Source organism: Phoca vitulina, unplaced genomic scaffold, assembly GCF_004348235.1.
Source record: "Phoca vitulina isolate PV1807 unplaced genomic scaffold, GSC_HSeal_1.0 scaffold19, whole genome shotgun sequence".
Lineage (NCBI taxonomy): Eukaryota > Metazoa > Chordata > Mammalia > Carnivora > Phocidae > Phoca > Phoca vitulina.
The window spans coordinates 18,901,768-18,918,300 of NW_022589722.1; the positions used below are offsets into that span (position 1 = coordinate 18,901,768).

The 16,533-nt window shown below is 46.2% G+C and overlaps 1 protein-coding gene across 2 annotated transcripts in view; it reads right to left on the minus strand.

Moving 5' to 3' along the window:
- NUAK1 (NUAK family kinase 1) overlaps positions 1–16,533 on the minus strand; it is a 72,484-nt gene that overhangs the window by 27,307 nt on the left and 28,644 nt on the right. The window contains exons 1-2 of one of the 2 annotated variants that reach the window (XM_032416136.1): positions 13,947–15,255; positions 12,129–12,249 (exon numbers count right to left, since the gene is read on the minus strand). In XM_032416136.1, coding sequence (XP_032272027.1) covers positions 12,129–12,201 — 73 coding nt within the window. In that variant the 5' untranslated portion in view covers positions 12,202–12,249; positions 13,947–15,255. Of the gene's footprint in view, positions 1–12,128; positions 12,250–13,946; positions 15,256–16,533 lie in introns of those variants that run through there. The other variant, XM_032416135.1, reaches the window with a different exon arrangement.

The following is a 16,533-nucleotide window of genomic DNA, read 5'->3' on the forward strand; positions in this document are numbered from 1 at the left end:
AACGGGAGCAGAACCACCAGCAGCTGGCAGGTGCTGGGGACTGAGGGACTCGAAAGGAGAGGCAGGCTATGAATGAGCCACCGAGGCCTTGAATGCCCACAAGGAGCACAGTGGGGGAGGAGTCAGATGGGCCCAAATGTTGCCAAGAACAATAAATAGATGGGACAAGGCACAGGGCAGCCCCCAGGATCCTGGGCCTATGAAATAGCCCAGAGCACCCTTCTTCCCGAGAGCCTTCCATGCTGGAGAGTGATCTCTCCTTCCTCAGAAGGCTTATTTGTGGTAACAATAGATAACACGTACTGAACAATTACTGCATGCCATGGATTGTCACATTTAATCCTAACAATCCCCTATTTCATAAATAGGGAACCAGCACTCAGATGGAGAAACAACACGGCCAGCACCGGGCAAGGCCTACCTTCTCCGTGCCCTCTTTCTCTCACTAACTATCTCCCCAAGGATATATATAAGCCAATACCATGAATAGGACGACTATAAGTCAGTACCATAGATAAATTTTGCCAATTGTCTAAAAATGGAATCATGCTGAATATATTCTTTTGTGTCAGGCTTCGTTAGCTCAATGCTGTAAGAATAATCCCATGTTTGTTCCGTGTGATGGAAGACTGTTCGCTCTCACTGCTGTAGAATACCCCTCCGTGTGAACGCAGCAAGGCTGTATCCATTCTACTGTTGATGGGTATTTGGGTTGTTTCCAGGTGGGGGTCATTACGAATAGTGCTGCTGTAAACATTCTTTCAATGTTCATCTGTATGCATTTCTGTTGGGCAGATAACCAATAAGGATTTGATCCCAAATGTATGTGACCCAAAAGCTTCTGTTCTTCCCACGACTCCCCACCACCATCCTCCATCATCCCTTTACTTTCCTTATGTAATACTCGATAAAGAGTCTCCTTCGTTAAAGAGACCAGCATCACTGTTTCTTTCTGAAAATGTTTTGTTTTGTTTTGTTTTGTTTTTTATCAATCTGGAGCATTTTCTGCTTTGTGTTGAAGGGGATACAAATGCAACAGAAGGCACAGTCTTTGTCCTGGAAGAGTTGTAATGTAGCTGGATACCACCAATAGTGTTTATGAAATAGATCAAGTGTTAACCTGTATGATACAGACTTTAAGGACCCAGATGATCAGAATCAGGGAGATAACGCACATGGCCTAAGAAAGTTCCTAGAGAAACAAGCATGCAACTGAACCACCCAAAATGCCTTGGGTTTTGCTCGACTGAGATGGTTTTACCATTGTTTTTGCATAGACCGATATCCAGACTCTGCTTTCTTCTACTGTCCCACAGAAAGGCCTTCTTCCCAGACACCAACTTGAATGATTTCTCTTGTTTTCTGTTTATTTTCCATTTCAAGGGAGAGTGGGGATTGGTTCCTATAGAAACGGCTACTTCTCCAAATTAATTATGAATTTCATCAGATGTTCAGTTTGACGGTCCAGCTCTGCCTTCTGATTGTCTCGCTTTCCCAACCACGCTAATTACCCAACTCCTAACGACTCCCTCCTGTTGCCCCCAGGGCAAATAACACAACTTGTATAACTTGAGCAAATGCGGATTACAAAATAATGCTCTGGCCTGGGAGAAAGGCTGATGAGTGACGAGATCTTGGGATATTTTAACCGTCCGCCAGCCATTCTAGAACCAAACTCACAATGCCATTTGGAAGGAAATGAGCTTGGGAAGGGAGAGGGTGGGAATCCCTTTACAGGATGCTCCATGGACAGCAGGTTACAAAAAAAGGAGGATGTCTTTCTGGTTTACATGTAACCTCAGAAGAGGAAGATTCGTTTGTTGGTTTTAAGCAAAAAAGCCAATGGCCTAGAGTGGACCAGTCAAGATTCTCCTCATGCCTTTGCCTTCAGTCAAATTAGTTCATTCTTTCCATAGGGTTGCCTCCCCACATGACAGCATTTTTACTGCCTTCCCGAAACCTCAGACAAATGGACCATTCCACTCCTCAGGGGCGTGCTTCTGTTAAAGGTCGTACGATCCTCATGGAAAGTAGCTTATTTTTCATTTCAGAAATGGAATGGTCTTTCCTTTGCAAGAACTGTCTGCAACCTAATTAGGTCCTTTAGTCAATGCAAGATCCATTTTTCAAGAGTTTCCTCCCCAGAACTAAATTTCAAGCACCTCACAGGCTCAGGGCTTCACAAAATGGTCTTCTGATCCCTCAAGTCTGAAAGCCCATGGCAGTGAGAGTGAGAAAGTTATATTGGGCTGGCAGTTCTCCCACAGCCAATGAGTTGGTCCGAGTTGAATCAATGTGTTTCCTGGTTTGGACAATGAAAGGCTCTTTTGTTCACTAATTGTCTTTTCTTAAACCAAAACTCTCTCTGGATGTTGGCTGGCATATGCAAGGAGAACCATAGCCAACCAGGCCACCCACTACCAGCAGTGGACTCCACAGAAGGTAGAAGAAACGGTAAGAAAGCATATAAGCTCCCTGCGGAAGAGGGGATGCAGATGTCTTTCCAAGAACCATTCATTCCTGCCAAGACCATCAGTGTTATTTGGGGGCCCAATAACAAATCCTAGGAGGGCAGGGGATGTGGCCAGGATAAAGGAAGGAGCTACATGGGAGAGAGAATCAATGGCACCGTGTTGGTCCAGCCATTGGATTCCATTCTCCTTCCACAACCATCCCTGGGGTATTTCCGTGGAAACAAGTAGGATTGTGAGGTGATGCGCCCCATCAACCATCACCACACACTCATCAGCCACACCCCACAGTCTCCTTGATCATTTTCGTTATTGCTCTGTCTGGGCTTTTTTGTCTCACACACACACTCACGCCATCCTGAATCTAGACAATTGGTCGGAACACCTCAGAACCACCCCAGGCTAACGTTAACGCTCTTGTACTTGACATGGTGAACTCTGAGAAAAAGCAGGCTCCTCCAATTCAGGCAATGAATGTGGTAGAAATCCATCCCCTGTAAAGACAGGGGGCGCCTGGGTGGCTCAGTTAGTTAAGCAACTGCCTTCGGCTCAGGTCATGATCCCGGAGTCCTGGGATCGAGTCCCACATCGGGCTCCCGGCTCAGCAGGGAGCCTGCTTCTCCCTCTGAACCTCTCCCCTCTCATGCTGTTTCTCTCTCTGTCTCTCTCTCAAGTAAATAAATAAATAAAATCTTTAAAAAAAAAAAAAAAAAGACAGCCTTACCGTTCCCCTCCCCACAGGACGCTTTGCTACATGGGCGCATCCCACCCTTACCAGCAGCCAGGGTGGAAAAGTCAGCCCTGTGGTTATCACACCTATGCTTCTAGCCATTGCTCACCCCACCGTGTATGGCTCAGGACGAATCCTGTCAACTCTAAATTCTGGTCCACCTGATCGTGCAAACACAGTCTTGTTGTTAAGAGCCTGAGTCCCGGAGCCAGGCTACCTGGGTTCAAATCCAGGCTCTGCCACTTACCAGCTGAGTGACCTTAGCAAGTTACCTAAACTTTCTGAGCCTCAGTTTCTTCATCTGTTAAGGTGAACACCACCGATCCTCATTGTGAAGGTTATCACAACATGCGTCTGTGTGTTAGGCTGTTATTAGTAGGCAGCAAGTCTTAGTCATGCCTGAATCAAATCCAGGATTATTAAGGATATATGTATTGGCAAAATCTACACCTGAGATCACATGTGTTCCCTTGAGGGATGAGAGGGAGGTGGGAGAACAGAGAAATAGACTAAGACTCAGGGACGTCAAAGGACTTGCAGCCAAGCCTGAGGTGGAGGCAAGCTTAGCTCTCCTAATTAGGGTCCGTTCTTCAGACACCAGTGGTGTTCCAAAGCCTGGATCTCAACCTCAGAGCCACCCCTGCCAGATGAACCCACTGTCAGAAATCATCTGGGGAGTGGGCCTCTTCCATGCCCCACAAGCCTTCTTCAATGCATGCTGTTAACCACCGAGGCAAATTAACAGAGCCATCACGCTTAAGTTCAAAAGATCTTATATTACCAGACAACACGGTTCCATTTTTTTTTCTTTAGAAATTAACTTCAAATACAAGTGGTATTATTTGAGGCACTAGAAAATATTGAATTCCAGGAAACCCGAGAGGGCGAGGCAGGACAACCAGGGAGTAGCATTCGTTTTTAGTTGTTTTATTTCTAATCTCCAGCCTCTAGAAAAATGACTTGGGTGTAATCAAATGAAAACAATGAAAATAATACACTTGAAGGTCAAACAGCTAACTTAATAGGAAACTCATTAGAAACGTGGCTGGACAGATTCACAGCTGAAGAGCTCGTGCCCGTGACTAAAAGTGAAGGAAACTCTGGTGCTGTGTTATTAACCAGGGCGAGTCCTTCCTTTTGGATCCAGCCTGCAGAGACTTCATGTGGAATTTGTGGACCTGGCAGCAAGGGGAGTGTGTTAAAATGCTCAGCGATTTGCCATGGGTTCAAAAGAGTAAACACAAGCATAATATACCACTTTGCCAAGTTCAACAAACTGTTTCATGGGGCTCTGAGTCCCTGATGAGGGCAGCAACCAAATGGCTAAGTAAGGAAACCCAAGCCCAAAGGTATCACTCACTGCTCACTGGTGATCGCTGCCAGACACACTTTCTTCTCTGGAATTCACTGATGACAAATGATCAGACCAAGACAAGTTTCGAGAGCAGGGCTCATTTCCTCTTCGTTGCAGGATTAAGTCCGTATTTCTCAGTCTGGCCAATTAAATCTGAATCCCCAGGGGGGGAGGCTCGGGCATCAGCATTTTTTACAGATGTCCCATGAGATTTTAATGTGTATCCAGCGCTCAGTATCACTGGTGTAGGCAATCTGGCCGCGACCTTCTCTTCTAACTCCTCCCAAAAGAGGGTGATACTCCAGCCATTAAGGACCTCTCAGAGCCCTAAACATCACAGCAGGAATAATCAGTGTTATTTATGGAGCATGTACCTGCCACTGTGCTTAGCGATCTTTTCCTTATCTGATTTAATCCTCACAAGTTTATCTAGAAAGTAGCGAGCTATTGGCCCCATTTTATAGGTAAGAGAACTGACCCTCAGACAGGTTAAGTCACTGGCCCAAGGTCACATAATAGCAACCGGAAGAGCAGTTGGCTCACTCAAATCGAAGCCTGCTTGGGACAAGAAAACATATACTCATCCTACTAGAACAATACCTGCCTGGGACGTAAGTACTCAATATATTTTTGTAAAAGCAATGAGTGATCCCATGAATGAATGAGAACACGGGGTAGAATTAATGACTAACAGCCCTTGTCAGATCAATTCGGCCATCCCCTGCCTTCGAAAAGGCCTCAATCAGGATCTGCTTGCTGGCTGAGAAGGCTGGGTTAGGGCACTTGACCTGAGAAGAAAAACGTGAACTGGTTCGACTGTAGGATTTCCAAATAACTGATGCTAGAAATGAGCCCTGCCTTGGTTTCTGCTCCACGGAGCAGCTGTTCTCTAACACGGTGGTTCTCAAACTTGACAGTGCATTCGAGTCACCCAGAAGGCTGGTTATTCCACACGTGGATCTAGGGTGGGCCCAAGGAACACGGACGCTGCAGCTCCAGGGTCCCTCTGAGAACCGTGGCTCACATGCATTGCTGGGCAGTTGATCAGGGTCCTGCCATTCTCAAGGGGTTACTTTGCAGGGGCAGCCACACTTTGTGACTCTGGGACCTCTGCTAGACTTTTTGGATGTGTCTTGCACCAGCCCCACTGCCCCTGGCCAAAAGTTGAGGGGCAGGAGAAGGCGGGAGGTGGAATGCCCTGTCATCCAAGCTTACAGCTCACAATACAGCCTCTGGGCTCTTCCACAGGCCCTGCCTCTTGATGTCTCCTCTGCATCTCTGGCTAGATTATTAGAGCAGTGATTTTCACCACCAGGCAAGAACCATATGCCCTTCCAGAAAAATCTATCAAATTCTCAGGAGACACAGGTAGCTCGAAAAAGCATATTGTAATGTATACTTCTAGGAAGATGGAAGGAACTTTTCACTGATCTAAAAAAAAAAAAAAGAACAACTCATCCAAAGTGCCTTTATGGCAGGAATTCAGAGAAGTTTCTAGAATACAGACTCCTTTACGTCTTCTCCTAGGCAGCAGGTTTAAAGCTCACAAGACACACATGCTTATCAAGGGAGGCATGTTTGTTTGTTTCATTTGGCTTTTTTAAGTTTCAGAAACTCTTCCAAAGGTGAGAGATCACAGCTGACCAATGTCCAATAGGCTTCCCACTTTGTTCCAGAAAGCCAGAATCACCCTTACCTAAGACACGGCACGTGATGAAAGGGTTGGCCCGTTCTAGCATACTGCAATGCAAAGGGTCAATGAAGGGATGAAATCTTGCAGGGCCAGGAAGAGAGATTTCCAGGAACAAAAACCAAGGGCATACAAGTGAAGGCACCAGCAGAATCTCCCCCACTCACTCCCCCGCCTTTTCATTCCCCTCCCCCCTCCCCAGCGGGACTGTTACCAGATGGGGTGCTAAGTTTCCCTAAAGTGTTGTGTGGCAAGACGTTCATTCTCGAGGTTTTGCAGTTTGTGTCTCCTAGGCTTTCAAAGGGGAAGCCAGGGCGAGACAATGTGCCTTTGATGTTTGCACTCGGGTCCTGAAATCAGAACCTCAGGCAAAAACTGTTTTTATCTCTTCCATCCTAGGCAGCCAAGTTGAAAGCTCTGGTGGGCACTTCCTTTTCAGCTGTTCTTTCCATATTGTCAATTCCCACCCTGCTGAGAGAATGGAATTCCTTTGACTGGAAACAGGGGTCCATCTCAGAGATGGTGCCAGAGATTCCTTTCTTCCTTTTCTCTCTCCCTTACGTTATTACCCTTAGTATCACACACTAGAAGGTGTGTGTCTATCCTCTTTTATTTACTTAGCATTAGAAACCAGTTATGGTTTGTGTTTACATGGAGTCGACAAATTTGAGGGTTAATCACCTTCACCCACAGGTCAATAGGAGAGTAACCCCAGGGTCTGGTTTGAGAAAGAAACATTTGAAAGGAATTATTTTTGAGATTTGGTGAAGAGCAGCGTTAATTCAGTGAAGTCGCAGATGTCGTGAGCCTGTGGGTACTCTGAATAATGTACAAATAACTTACATTTCCATAGACTGCAGTGTAGAAAACACTTGATCTTTGAGTTGACCAGATTTGGGCCTCAAGCTTCTTCCTGAGATGTATGTAGAAGTATTTTCTAAAATACCCACAAAGCTGACATTTAATGCTCTCATGTATTTCAGACAACAACTCCCGTGAACACCAAGAATTCTCTGTATCACGGGGCCCAGAATAATGCTTGCCCCCAGTTAGGGGTCACGGCAGACCACCGAATGACCTGGCTTGTCTTAGGTGCACCAGCTTCAGAGTGACTAGGTTCAGCGCTCAGATCTCCCACTTCTTAGTCGGTGTGACTTTGGGAAATGTACTTAACGCCTCTCAGACAAAATTTCCTTACCATAAAATACGGATGTTAACAGTTGCATTTCATGGATGTAAGGATCAACTGAGATAATACAAGCACACATCCTAGCACAGGGTAAAACTCAGTAACTCCTAGCTATTATTAGTACTATTTTAAAGTGTAAATAAAAGCTACTTTCTTCCTCAAAATCAGTGGCTTTGCCTTATTCTTGGTACAAAACCCACAGCTCTCCTTAGCCAATCTGGTCAAAATCTGGCCCTCCCTGACCTCCTCTCTCCACCACTCTCCTACTCACTCGCTCCCTCAGCCTCACAGACCCTCTGTCACTTCTGCCGACACAAGTTCCTTCCCTCCTTTGAGCATTGTTCCTGAACACACGGGGTCAGACGCATCCTTGCTTTGCCATGTTGTTGCTTTTGCAGCTGCTACTGCTGTGTGTGTGTGTGTGTGTGTGTGTGTGTGTGTGTGTGTGTGCATGCGTGCCTGTATTTTAAATCACAAAAGTCCTGGCTGAAGAAGAACTCGTAAGGTTCTTCCACAGTTCCATTCACTTGGCTAATGTCCAAACAGCCAGTTCATTCAGCAAAATCTGCGCATTGCTGAACCCAGCGAAGGCTCCTGATTGGCTGGTCAGACAACCAATCAGCTTCCAGGGAGAAGGTTTCCCTTTCACACAGCGATTGGCCGAGAGACCTCAGACTCGGCCCCCCACCATTGCTGCCACCGCACTGCCCCTACCACACCAGGGGGCCTAGAAGGAGAGAAAAGGGGATACCTGGGGCGCACAGGTGGGCTGCGGAGCCAGCAGAACAAGACACAAAAGCAGAGACATAGGGCGGATGCCCGGTGGTGGAGAAACCAAATGAGGTCAGGAGGCCTGTGTGCCAGGGCCACCAGCGAGCCATGGTACTGAATGGAGTCATGAACTGAATGGGGTCCTCCAAATTCATATGTCGAAGTCCCAACGCCCCATGCCTCAGAATGTGACCCTACTCAGAGACAGGGCCTTTAAAAAGATAATTAAGGTTAAATGAGGACATCAGGGTGGGCCCTTAATCCAGTGTGACTGGTGTCCTTATAAAAAGGGGAAATTTGGACACGGACACAGAGAGGACAGCACATGAAGACATGGGGAGAAGACAGCCATCTATAAGCCAAGGAGAGAGGCTTGGAAGAAAGCTACCCTCTGATACCTGGATCTCGGACTTCTAGTCTCCAGAACTGAGAAACAACACATTTCTATTGTGCAAGCCACCCAGCCCATGGTATTCTGTTGTGGCAGCCCTGGCGAACTAATACACCCAGCGTATCTTAACGTTCCAGGGCCTCCATCTCCGCAGCTGCAAAATGGGACACCTGGCCTGCCCCTCCCACAGGTGTGCTGCAGGGATCGACTGAGGCTCGAGGTGGGGGAGCTTTGTCAACCATACAGAATTCCACGGATGACCTCGGGAGGTCTAATTTCACTCTCAGGGCCCTGGTCCTGGGGTCCCGGGCAGTAAAGCAGATAAAGTCAGAAGCCCCTGGGGACTGTGGGGTCGCAGTTAGAGATGAAGGAGCTAGACCAGGGCCTTGGCAATCCCCTGCTCCAAACCTCCAGGGAAGAGACTGGAGTTGCCCTCCTCCACAGTTATTTAGTGGATGTGGGAGAAACAGAACATGCGTGGGAGAAGGAAAAGAGAACAGAACAGAAATCAGAGATTTCTAAGAAATGAAAAGAAAAAAAAAAAAGCCACATTTATGTCCCTGGGAATTTTCTGGATAAAAACAATACATTTTATTTGTATGGTACTCTGCAGGTCACAAAATACTTGATAGCAGTAAAGATTTTTCTTTAACCTATCTGAGGTCAAGAATCCCTCTGACAATCTGATGAAAGCTATGCACCCTCTCTTCAGAAAAAAATTAACCCGTGCACTCAACATCTAAAACATTATACACCAGCATGGTCCTATCCTGCAATGATGAAAAAGTTCTGTATCCATACTGTCCAATATGGCAGCCACTAGCCACGTGTGGCTATGGAGCCCTTGAAATGTGGTTAGTGGGACTGAAGAACTGAATTTTTAATTATTTTATTTTATTAATTTTAATTTAAATATCCATCTATAGCTAGTGGCTTCTATATTGGACAAGGCAGTTATCCAATATTCCAGAGGACTTACAAACAGCCTGAAGTTCCACTGACCCCTGCCAATGGACCAAGTTAGGAACCACTTGTAATGATTATACTGTCTTCACAATAATTATCTTTTTTGAGCTTACCAGAACCTGTATCATCTAATTTAATCCTACCAACAACCCAAAGAAAGAGGTAGAACTGTTATCCGCATCTTACAGGTGTAGATATTGAGGCCCTGAGAGGCCCCCCAACTTGCCCAAAGTCTCATGTCAAGGCCACAGTGAAGGATTTGGGACTAAAACCCAAGAGCCTGATGTGAAAACTCAAGCTCTTTCCTGAGTCCCCAAAACCTGGTGATAGGGTTTTATGAATTGAGGCCCAAGCTCCCACCTGAGGCCTCGCTGGAAATTATTTCTAGTCACCCAAAGAACTTTAAATTATGTGGTACCTATCTTCAAAGTTATAAGCAAGGGTCCTTCTCTACGCCAAGAAATCCCAAACACAGCACACTGGTCCACACTGTGGAGGTCATCCTTCACAAGTACCTTCAGGTTCCCATGGTAACCAGGCCACAGGGAGCAAAAACACTCAGAATTGTATAAAACTCACTCTCCTCCTGCGTTGTGTATCCCCACTCACTTCTAACCTCTAGAAGTTCCTCTCATTTGCAGACATACTCAGATTTGTTTTCTCAACCTGGAATTCTCCTTTCCCCAATTCTTCCTCAAAATAACTCCTTCAAGGCCCAGCCTATATGCCACAAAAGCTTCTAAGCTCCAGGACTCTATGGTCCCAGAATATGTTGCTTGCATATCTACGTAACATTCTTCCGTCATGCCTTGTAGGGTGCCTTGAATAGGAGATCCATAACCTGTTGTCTCTTTCAGTTTCTAACCACATTGAACATGGTGCTTAACACGGTCACTCAGTAGACCAGTGGTTCCCACACTTGTTAAAACATGGACTGCCGGGCCCCACCCCCAGAGCTGCTAATTCAGCAGGTCTTCAGTGAGGCCCTGGAATCTGCATTTCTAACATCCCAATTTATATGGATGTTACCGGTTCAGAGACTGCACTTTGAGAATCCCTGCAAGAGATGTTTGTGGAATGAATACATGATTGAGTGAATGAAAATTTCTCTTAAGCATCCTCTCCCCAAGGGCTCCAAAAATGAGCTTTAGAAAAATCAAGATAAAAATTGTTACCAACATTTACTTCTGGATGAGGAGCAAAAATAGAAGCAACAGGGAGAAAAAATGGCCAAAAACAGCAGGGAACCAGAAGAAGGAAAATTTAAGATAGATATCAGAAAAACTTTCAGGTTACCATCTGGTTTCCTCTTAGCCATTACTGTGTAAACGTATTATGATCAGACCATAATTAAAAATACTATGATGAGACCAAATTAAAAATAGGTTCAGTTTTCTGACTCAACCATTTATTTAAAAATATTCTGGAGAAACACTCTGATTCAGTAAGTCCAAGCCTAGAAAAATTTTCATAAGACAAAAAATAATAATTATCAGAAATGAATATAAAAATGATTACAAGGAGGGTCACAAAAGCCCTGCTTATAACCACCAGAAATTTGAAACAACTTAAATGTTTAACAAAAGAAATTAGATCCAATAAATTATGGTATGTCCATAAATGGAATACTCTATAAAGCCTTTTAAAATGTCCTTACAGGGAATATCTATTGACCTAGGAAAAGGTACAGGATATAAAACATGAAAAAAAAATTAAGTCAAAAAACAGTGTAAACAGTACGCTCTAACTTTGGATAAAAATCATATACAGATATAGAGAGATAGATAAAAATATAAATATAGCTAGAGTGCTATTTATCAAATGGGGGGTTAGAACTGAAATTATTTTGAAATTTTAAATTGTGTATTTCAATCATTTCTGCAACAAATACATATTGCTTGAGTAATTTTTTTTACAGATTTAAAAAAAAAAGAGAGATAGGCTATAGGAAGTTTATACTCGCCATTTCTTCCCAGGAAGGAGTAACAAGTTGAAGCACAAGCATTTTTGTAACTTTCTCCCAGCCCCACTCTCCTACGAACACCGACTACAACTTGGATTCCATCGGTGAAGCATCTGCCCCACCGAGAGATCCCTCTTCTTTCTTGGTACTTCCGGGACCTGCTCAAAGATAATTCCCAACTCAAAGAGCCTCCACTTGGAATAACTCATGACTCCACCACTGGGGCATCTGCGTTGGGGAACGACATTGACAATGGATCCACCGTGACCCTGATCACCCAGCAAACTGCCATTTTTTGGAAACCGTGGCTGTCTCCCCTCCCGGCTTTTAATAAGGCGGGTTGCTTAGCAACCGCCAAGAACTGGCAAGAAGGCAGAAGGCAGCACCAGCCAGAGCTATTTTACGACCAAAGTGAGCTGTGCTACGTGTGTCTGGTTGCATTCAAGGTAAACAAGTAAGAGAACACCTAGCTATTTTTGCATCATGAGGAAAAATACCTGGCTCCTGACCAGAAGGGCAATTACCTAAAAATCTTGGCAGGCCCCATTCATGGTATGAGAAATGGTAACTGATACACGGGTGAAAAAAAAAAAAATCACTGACCTTCATAAATACTGATGATATGAGGATGGTTGAGGGATGACATGATCTCAATCTCTCGTCTGATGTGAACCATGTCTTGTTCATCCTTAATTTTGTCCTTACGAATGGATTTTATAGCAACCTATAAAGTCAGGAAATGAAATGTTACCCAGAGAACTAAACAGATGCAAATCAGCCATTGGGGGAGTTTGGAAAATAAATACAGATGTTACTTGTTGGCAGAACCGACAATAACCAAAACAAAGCTTCGAAATACCCCCTGTCACGTCTTTCATTTATAGCAAAAACACCCTTCTCCTAACAACAGAAAACATCAGGTTCCAACAGCCTAGGGTTTGGGATGCTGGGTTGGTTTTTTTTTGTTTATTAGAGGGTTTTTTGTTTTTGTTTTTGTTTTCCATAAAGCAGAGGCTGCTTCATGTGGCCAGATCCATTTACTCCAGGAATCCTGATCCTTTGAAAAAAGGAAAAAGGAGAGCTCGGTTTACAGGGTCTGGATGATTAAATATGGATGGGTGAAATCAGTATCACTCAGCTCCACCGGGCAGCTGCTGCAGCAAAGACTAGAAAAAGCTTTACTGCATGGGGCTTCTCGAGGCCAGTTCTGCTCAAACGTACGGTTTTCAAGACTCCAGCCTGTGCTGTGTTTGTGCAATTGCTCAGCGGCCAAATCCTTCCTTCATCCTTCCTCTTGCCCAAGGACCTTTGATACACGTGACAAGACAAAAAGGCTCTGCTATAGAAAAATCAGGACAAAACAAAGGGAGTGACAGCCAGACTCCCTGCCCAGCCCCAGTCGATTCCCGTGCCAATGTCTGTAAATGCAAACTGTAGTGAGCTGCCAGGGCCAACGCACAGAGCAGTTCCTCAAAAGAAAACACATAAATAAAAAAGCATTAAATGACAATGGGAATCTAATAAGGAAAAACGTGTTTGCCAATGGACTCATCTTTGCTCATAAACAAGTTGCTTCGTAATTTAATCCACCCTGGCTCTAAGGGAGGCAAAAAGTACTTTGGAGGGGGAAGGTGTCCATGGGTAACAAGGAAGCCCGCCAACCAATGTGCTGCCATCTCCAAAAGCCTGCTTAGTCCCCTCCAAAGTGGTCCTCCTGTGATGTCAGCTCTCACCTGGACCACCCTCTCCTAGATGAAAGGCACTTAGCCCATCCCTCTGGATCGCAAAGGCATGAAGTGCTCCTTGTTCCCAGCAGGCCATCCCCACACCTGGATTAAGACAGGGTGAAGCCCTGTCAGCCTCAGCAGGAATGCACTCCCACCTGTGAGCATTAGCAATGCTTCTGGCTTACACCAGGTCCCCACCAAGCACAATACATGGAAACATTTCTAAAATACAATTGGTCCATCTATAACTCAGTAAGAATTGGGCAGCTATTATTATTATTATTATTATTATTATTATTATTGTTTTGCTACTTGCTGACCTCCCAGCAAATGGGGGAAATGGACAGGCAGGTCCCCATTTTTCTCCTCTGCAGAACCCTCCCCAGCTGTAATGAAATCAGTACTTGTGTCGTCACTAGTGGGGATCTAATTCACTGCTTTATCTCCAGTGCTTAACTCCGTGTTGGCACGTGGCAGGCCAGAGAAAAGCCTTAGTGTGGGCAGGTGGGCAGGTGCTAGGTAGACAGAAAGGGAAGGGGCGGGGGGCAGGGGTGATGTCTGCCGTTAGGTTATGAGAGCCCAGACCAGAGATGTGATGGTGGAACCGGAGCAAAAAAGGAAGGACACCCTAGACAGACACCACCACCGAGACAGGCACGCTGGGAAGCTGCTTCGTTCTTCTTTGGCATCTTACCTGCAAGGGGAACCGAGGAATGGACAAAGTAGACCGGAAACACGGGACGCTGGGCTGCAAACCCAGGGGCCGGCACCATCCTCCCTTAGACTGGGGGCAGACCCCGAGGCTGCATAAAAGGAGGCTGCCCAGAGATGAATGAGCTTCCAGCTTCAAGGCCCCTTTTCACCAGGGTGCCAGGCTCAAAGCCACCCCGGGCCCTCCCGACAGCCCCATTCCGTATGCAGCAAGAAAAGTCTCCCCGTGCTTACGTCAAATGTAAAGATATGACTGGAAGGCTTTATTTTGTCTGAGCTGGGACTGTGATCTTGAGAGCTTGCTCTGGGAGGAAGCAGACAGTGAACACACACAGGCCGTGGAGGATGTGGGTGGCTGTTGGACCAACTCCTGCATTCCTCCAGGAACTAAAGATGGGCCCGGGGAGAAACCACCCCTTTGATTATGCAGCAGGCTGAACTTGGCCTCAAGGAGGCCCTATTGTCAAATGACAAGAGGCATAAATTCTTTCCCCTTCCAGGGTCAGGGGAGGGTGGTGACATTCTGGGGGGTAAGAAAATAAGCCCAGTTGTCAGTTCCCCCCAGCAGTGGAGTACGTTTGCCAGGGGGATGCTTTCAGCCCAGTATGAAAAGGAAAGTGCTCACATTCTAATAAAACCCCACTCGGCACTGAGGAAACTGAAGGGGCTCCATAAATGTTAATAACCATGGTGGTTGCCCCTCCACAAAAGCTTCCCTCTTCCTGCAATGAATCTTCTATTGAAAATGTAAAAGAGGGCTCATTCTGCCCCCTCTCTCAAAGGGTTAGAGGGAAGTCAGTCAGAGACAAATGCTAGAAATCACTTAGAACCATGCAACTGTCAAGGCCAGGGGGAGACTCTCAGTTCAACTCCCAAGAGCAGGGAGCTGCCTCACCCAAGGTTGCAGAGCCCGTTAATGGCAAACCACGGACACAGTAACCCCACAGTAGTAATAGCAGCTGGGCGTGGAGCACTTCACATACGGTGCAGACCTGGTGCGAAGTGCTCTTCACACCGCCCATCTTTACCTCCTCATTCAGGCGTCAGCTCCAGGATGCCCTAGGACAGCCCTCCCTGACCCCTCTCGCCACACCTGCCCCCACTTTATCTTCTTTGGGACCTATCGCACCATCTGAAATTCTCTTGCTTCTCTGTTTGCTGCATATTCAGCCCGTGACCAAATCCAGGTTGTGGCCTGCTTCTGTAGGACCCAGAAAGCTAAGAATGGTTGTCATGTTTTTAAAGAGTCATTTATAGAAGTCCAATGCGCTATCCATTGTGCTACGGAGCCACCATCGGGGAAGGGAGGGAAAAATGAAACAAGATGAAACCAGAGAGGGAGACAAACCATAAGAGACTCTTAATCTCAGGAAACAAAGCAGTGGAGGGGGGTGGGAGGGATGGGGTGGCTGGGTGATGGACATTGGGGAGGGTATGTGCTATGGTGAGCGCTGTGAATTGTGTAAGACTGATGAATCACAGACCTGTACCCCTGAAACAAATAATACATTATATGTCAATAAAAAATTTTTTAAAAAGAGTCGCTTATAAAAGAAGACAGAGATCTATAAACATAGCTCCTGTAACGTAAGGTAGTGCCTGCTTCATGAAGTCCAGGGGAGGAACTGGGCCAGCACGCAGGGAAGCAGGGTTGCCTAACGGTCAGGGGCATGGCTGAGTCCCGGCTGAAACCACTCACTAGCTGCTGTGTGACCTTGGGCAGGTTGCATAACCTTTCTGTGCTCCAGTTTCCTCATCCATCAAGGAGGTACCCTGTGAGGATTTAGGTGAACTGGGGAATAAGATATTCCCACTCGAATCAAAAGTCTATCTCAAGATACCCACTTCAGCCTCTGGATTTGGACTGTTCATTCACTTCTTTCTTTGGAGCACCTTCCAGGTACCAAGCACAGCGCTGGCACGACCCAAAAGGGAACCAACAAGATTCTGTCCCAGCCCTCAAGGCTGGGGGGAGGGCGGGGAGTGGCAAAAATTGCACAGATAATTACGAAATTTTCCTGACGGCCAAAGGCTACCGAAGAGGCACACAGAGGTGTGGGCATTCTGGAGAAAACCTCCTCTCCAGTTTTCCCCAGTCCTCACCCACATCGACAAAGAAAGACAGAGGTAAGGAAAGAAGGGCCCAGCAGGAAGAGATTACCAAATGTCTGAAATCATACACCCTCCAAAAAAAAAAAAAAAAAAAATCCAATTTGTTGCTGCAGGAGCCAAAGAGATGTCACTCCGCCTGCAAAGTGATGGGAACTCACGCGCAGTACAGCCCCTTTCATAAATGTTCCCAAGTCTAGACAGCACCGTGTGCCTTATAAAAGGGTCTGCCTTTGTATAAGGCCACCCTATGGTTTAATGTCTAAACCGTCTGCAGCAGCAGGTCTGGCCGGGGACCTGTGAATTCTGCCCTGCGGCGCCTGCCTCTTTAAGAGGCGCACCAGCCCAGCCAGCCCCCAGCCCTCGGGAACCTGAGCGGCCCCTTCTCCTCTTCCCTCCACTCGCTTTTTCCTTTTTGGAATAATCACCACAAACCACCTGTTCTGCAGCCTGCTGGGCGT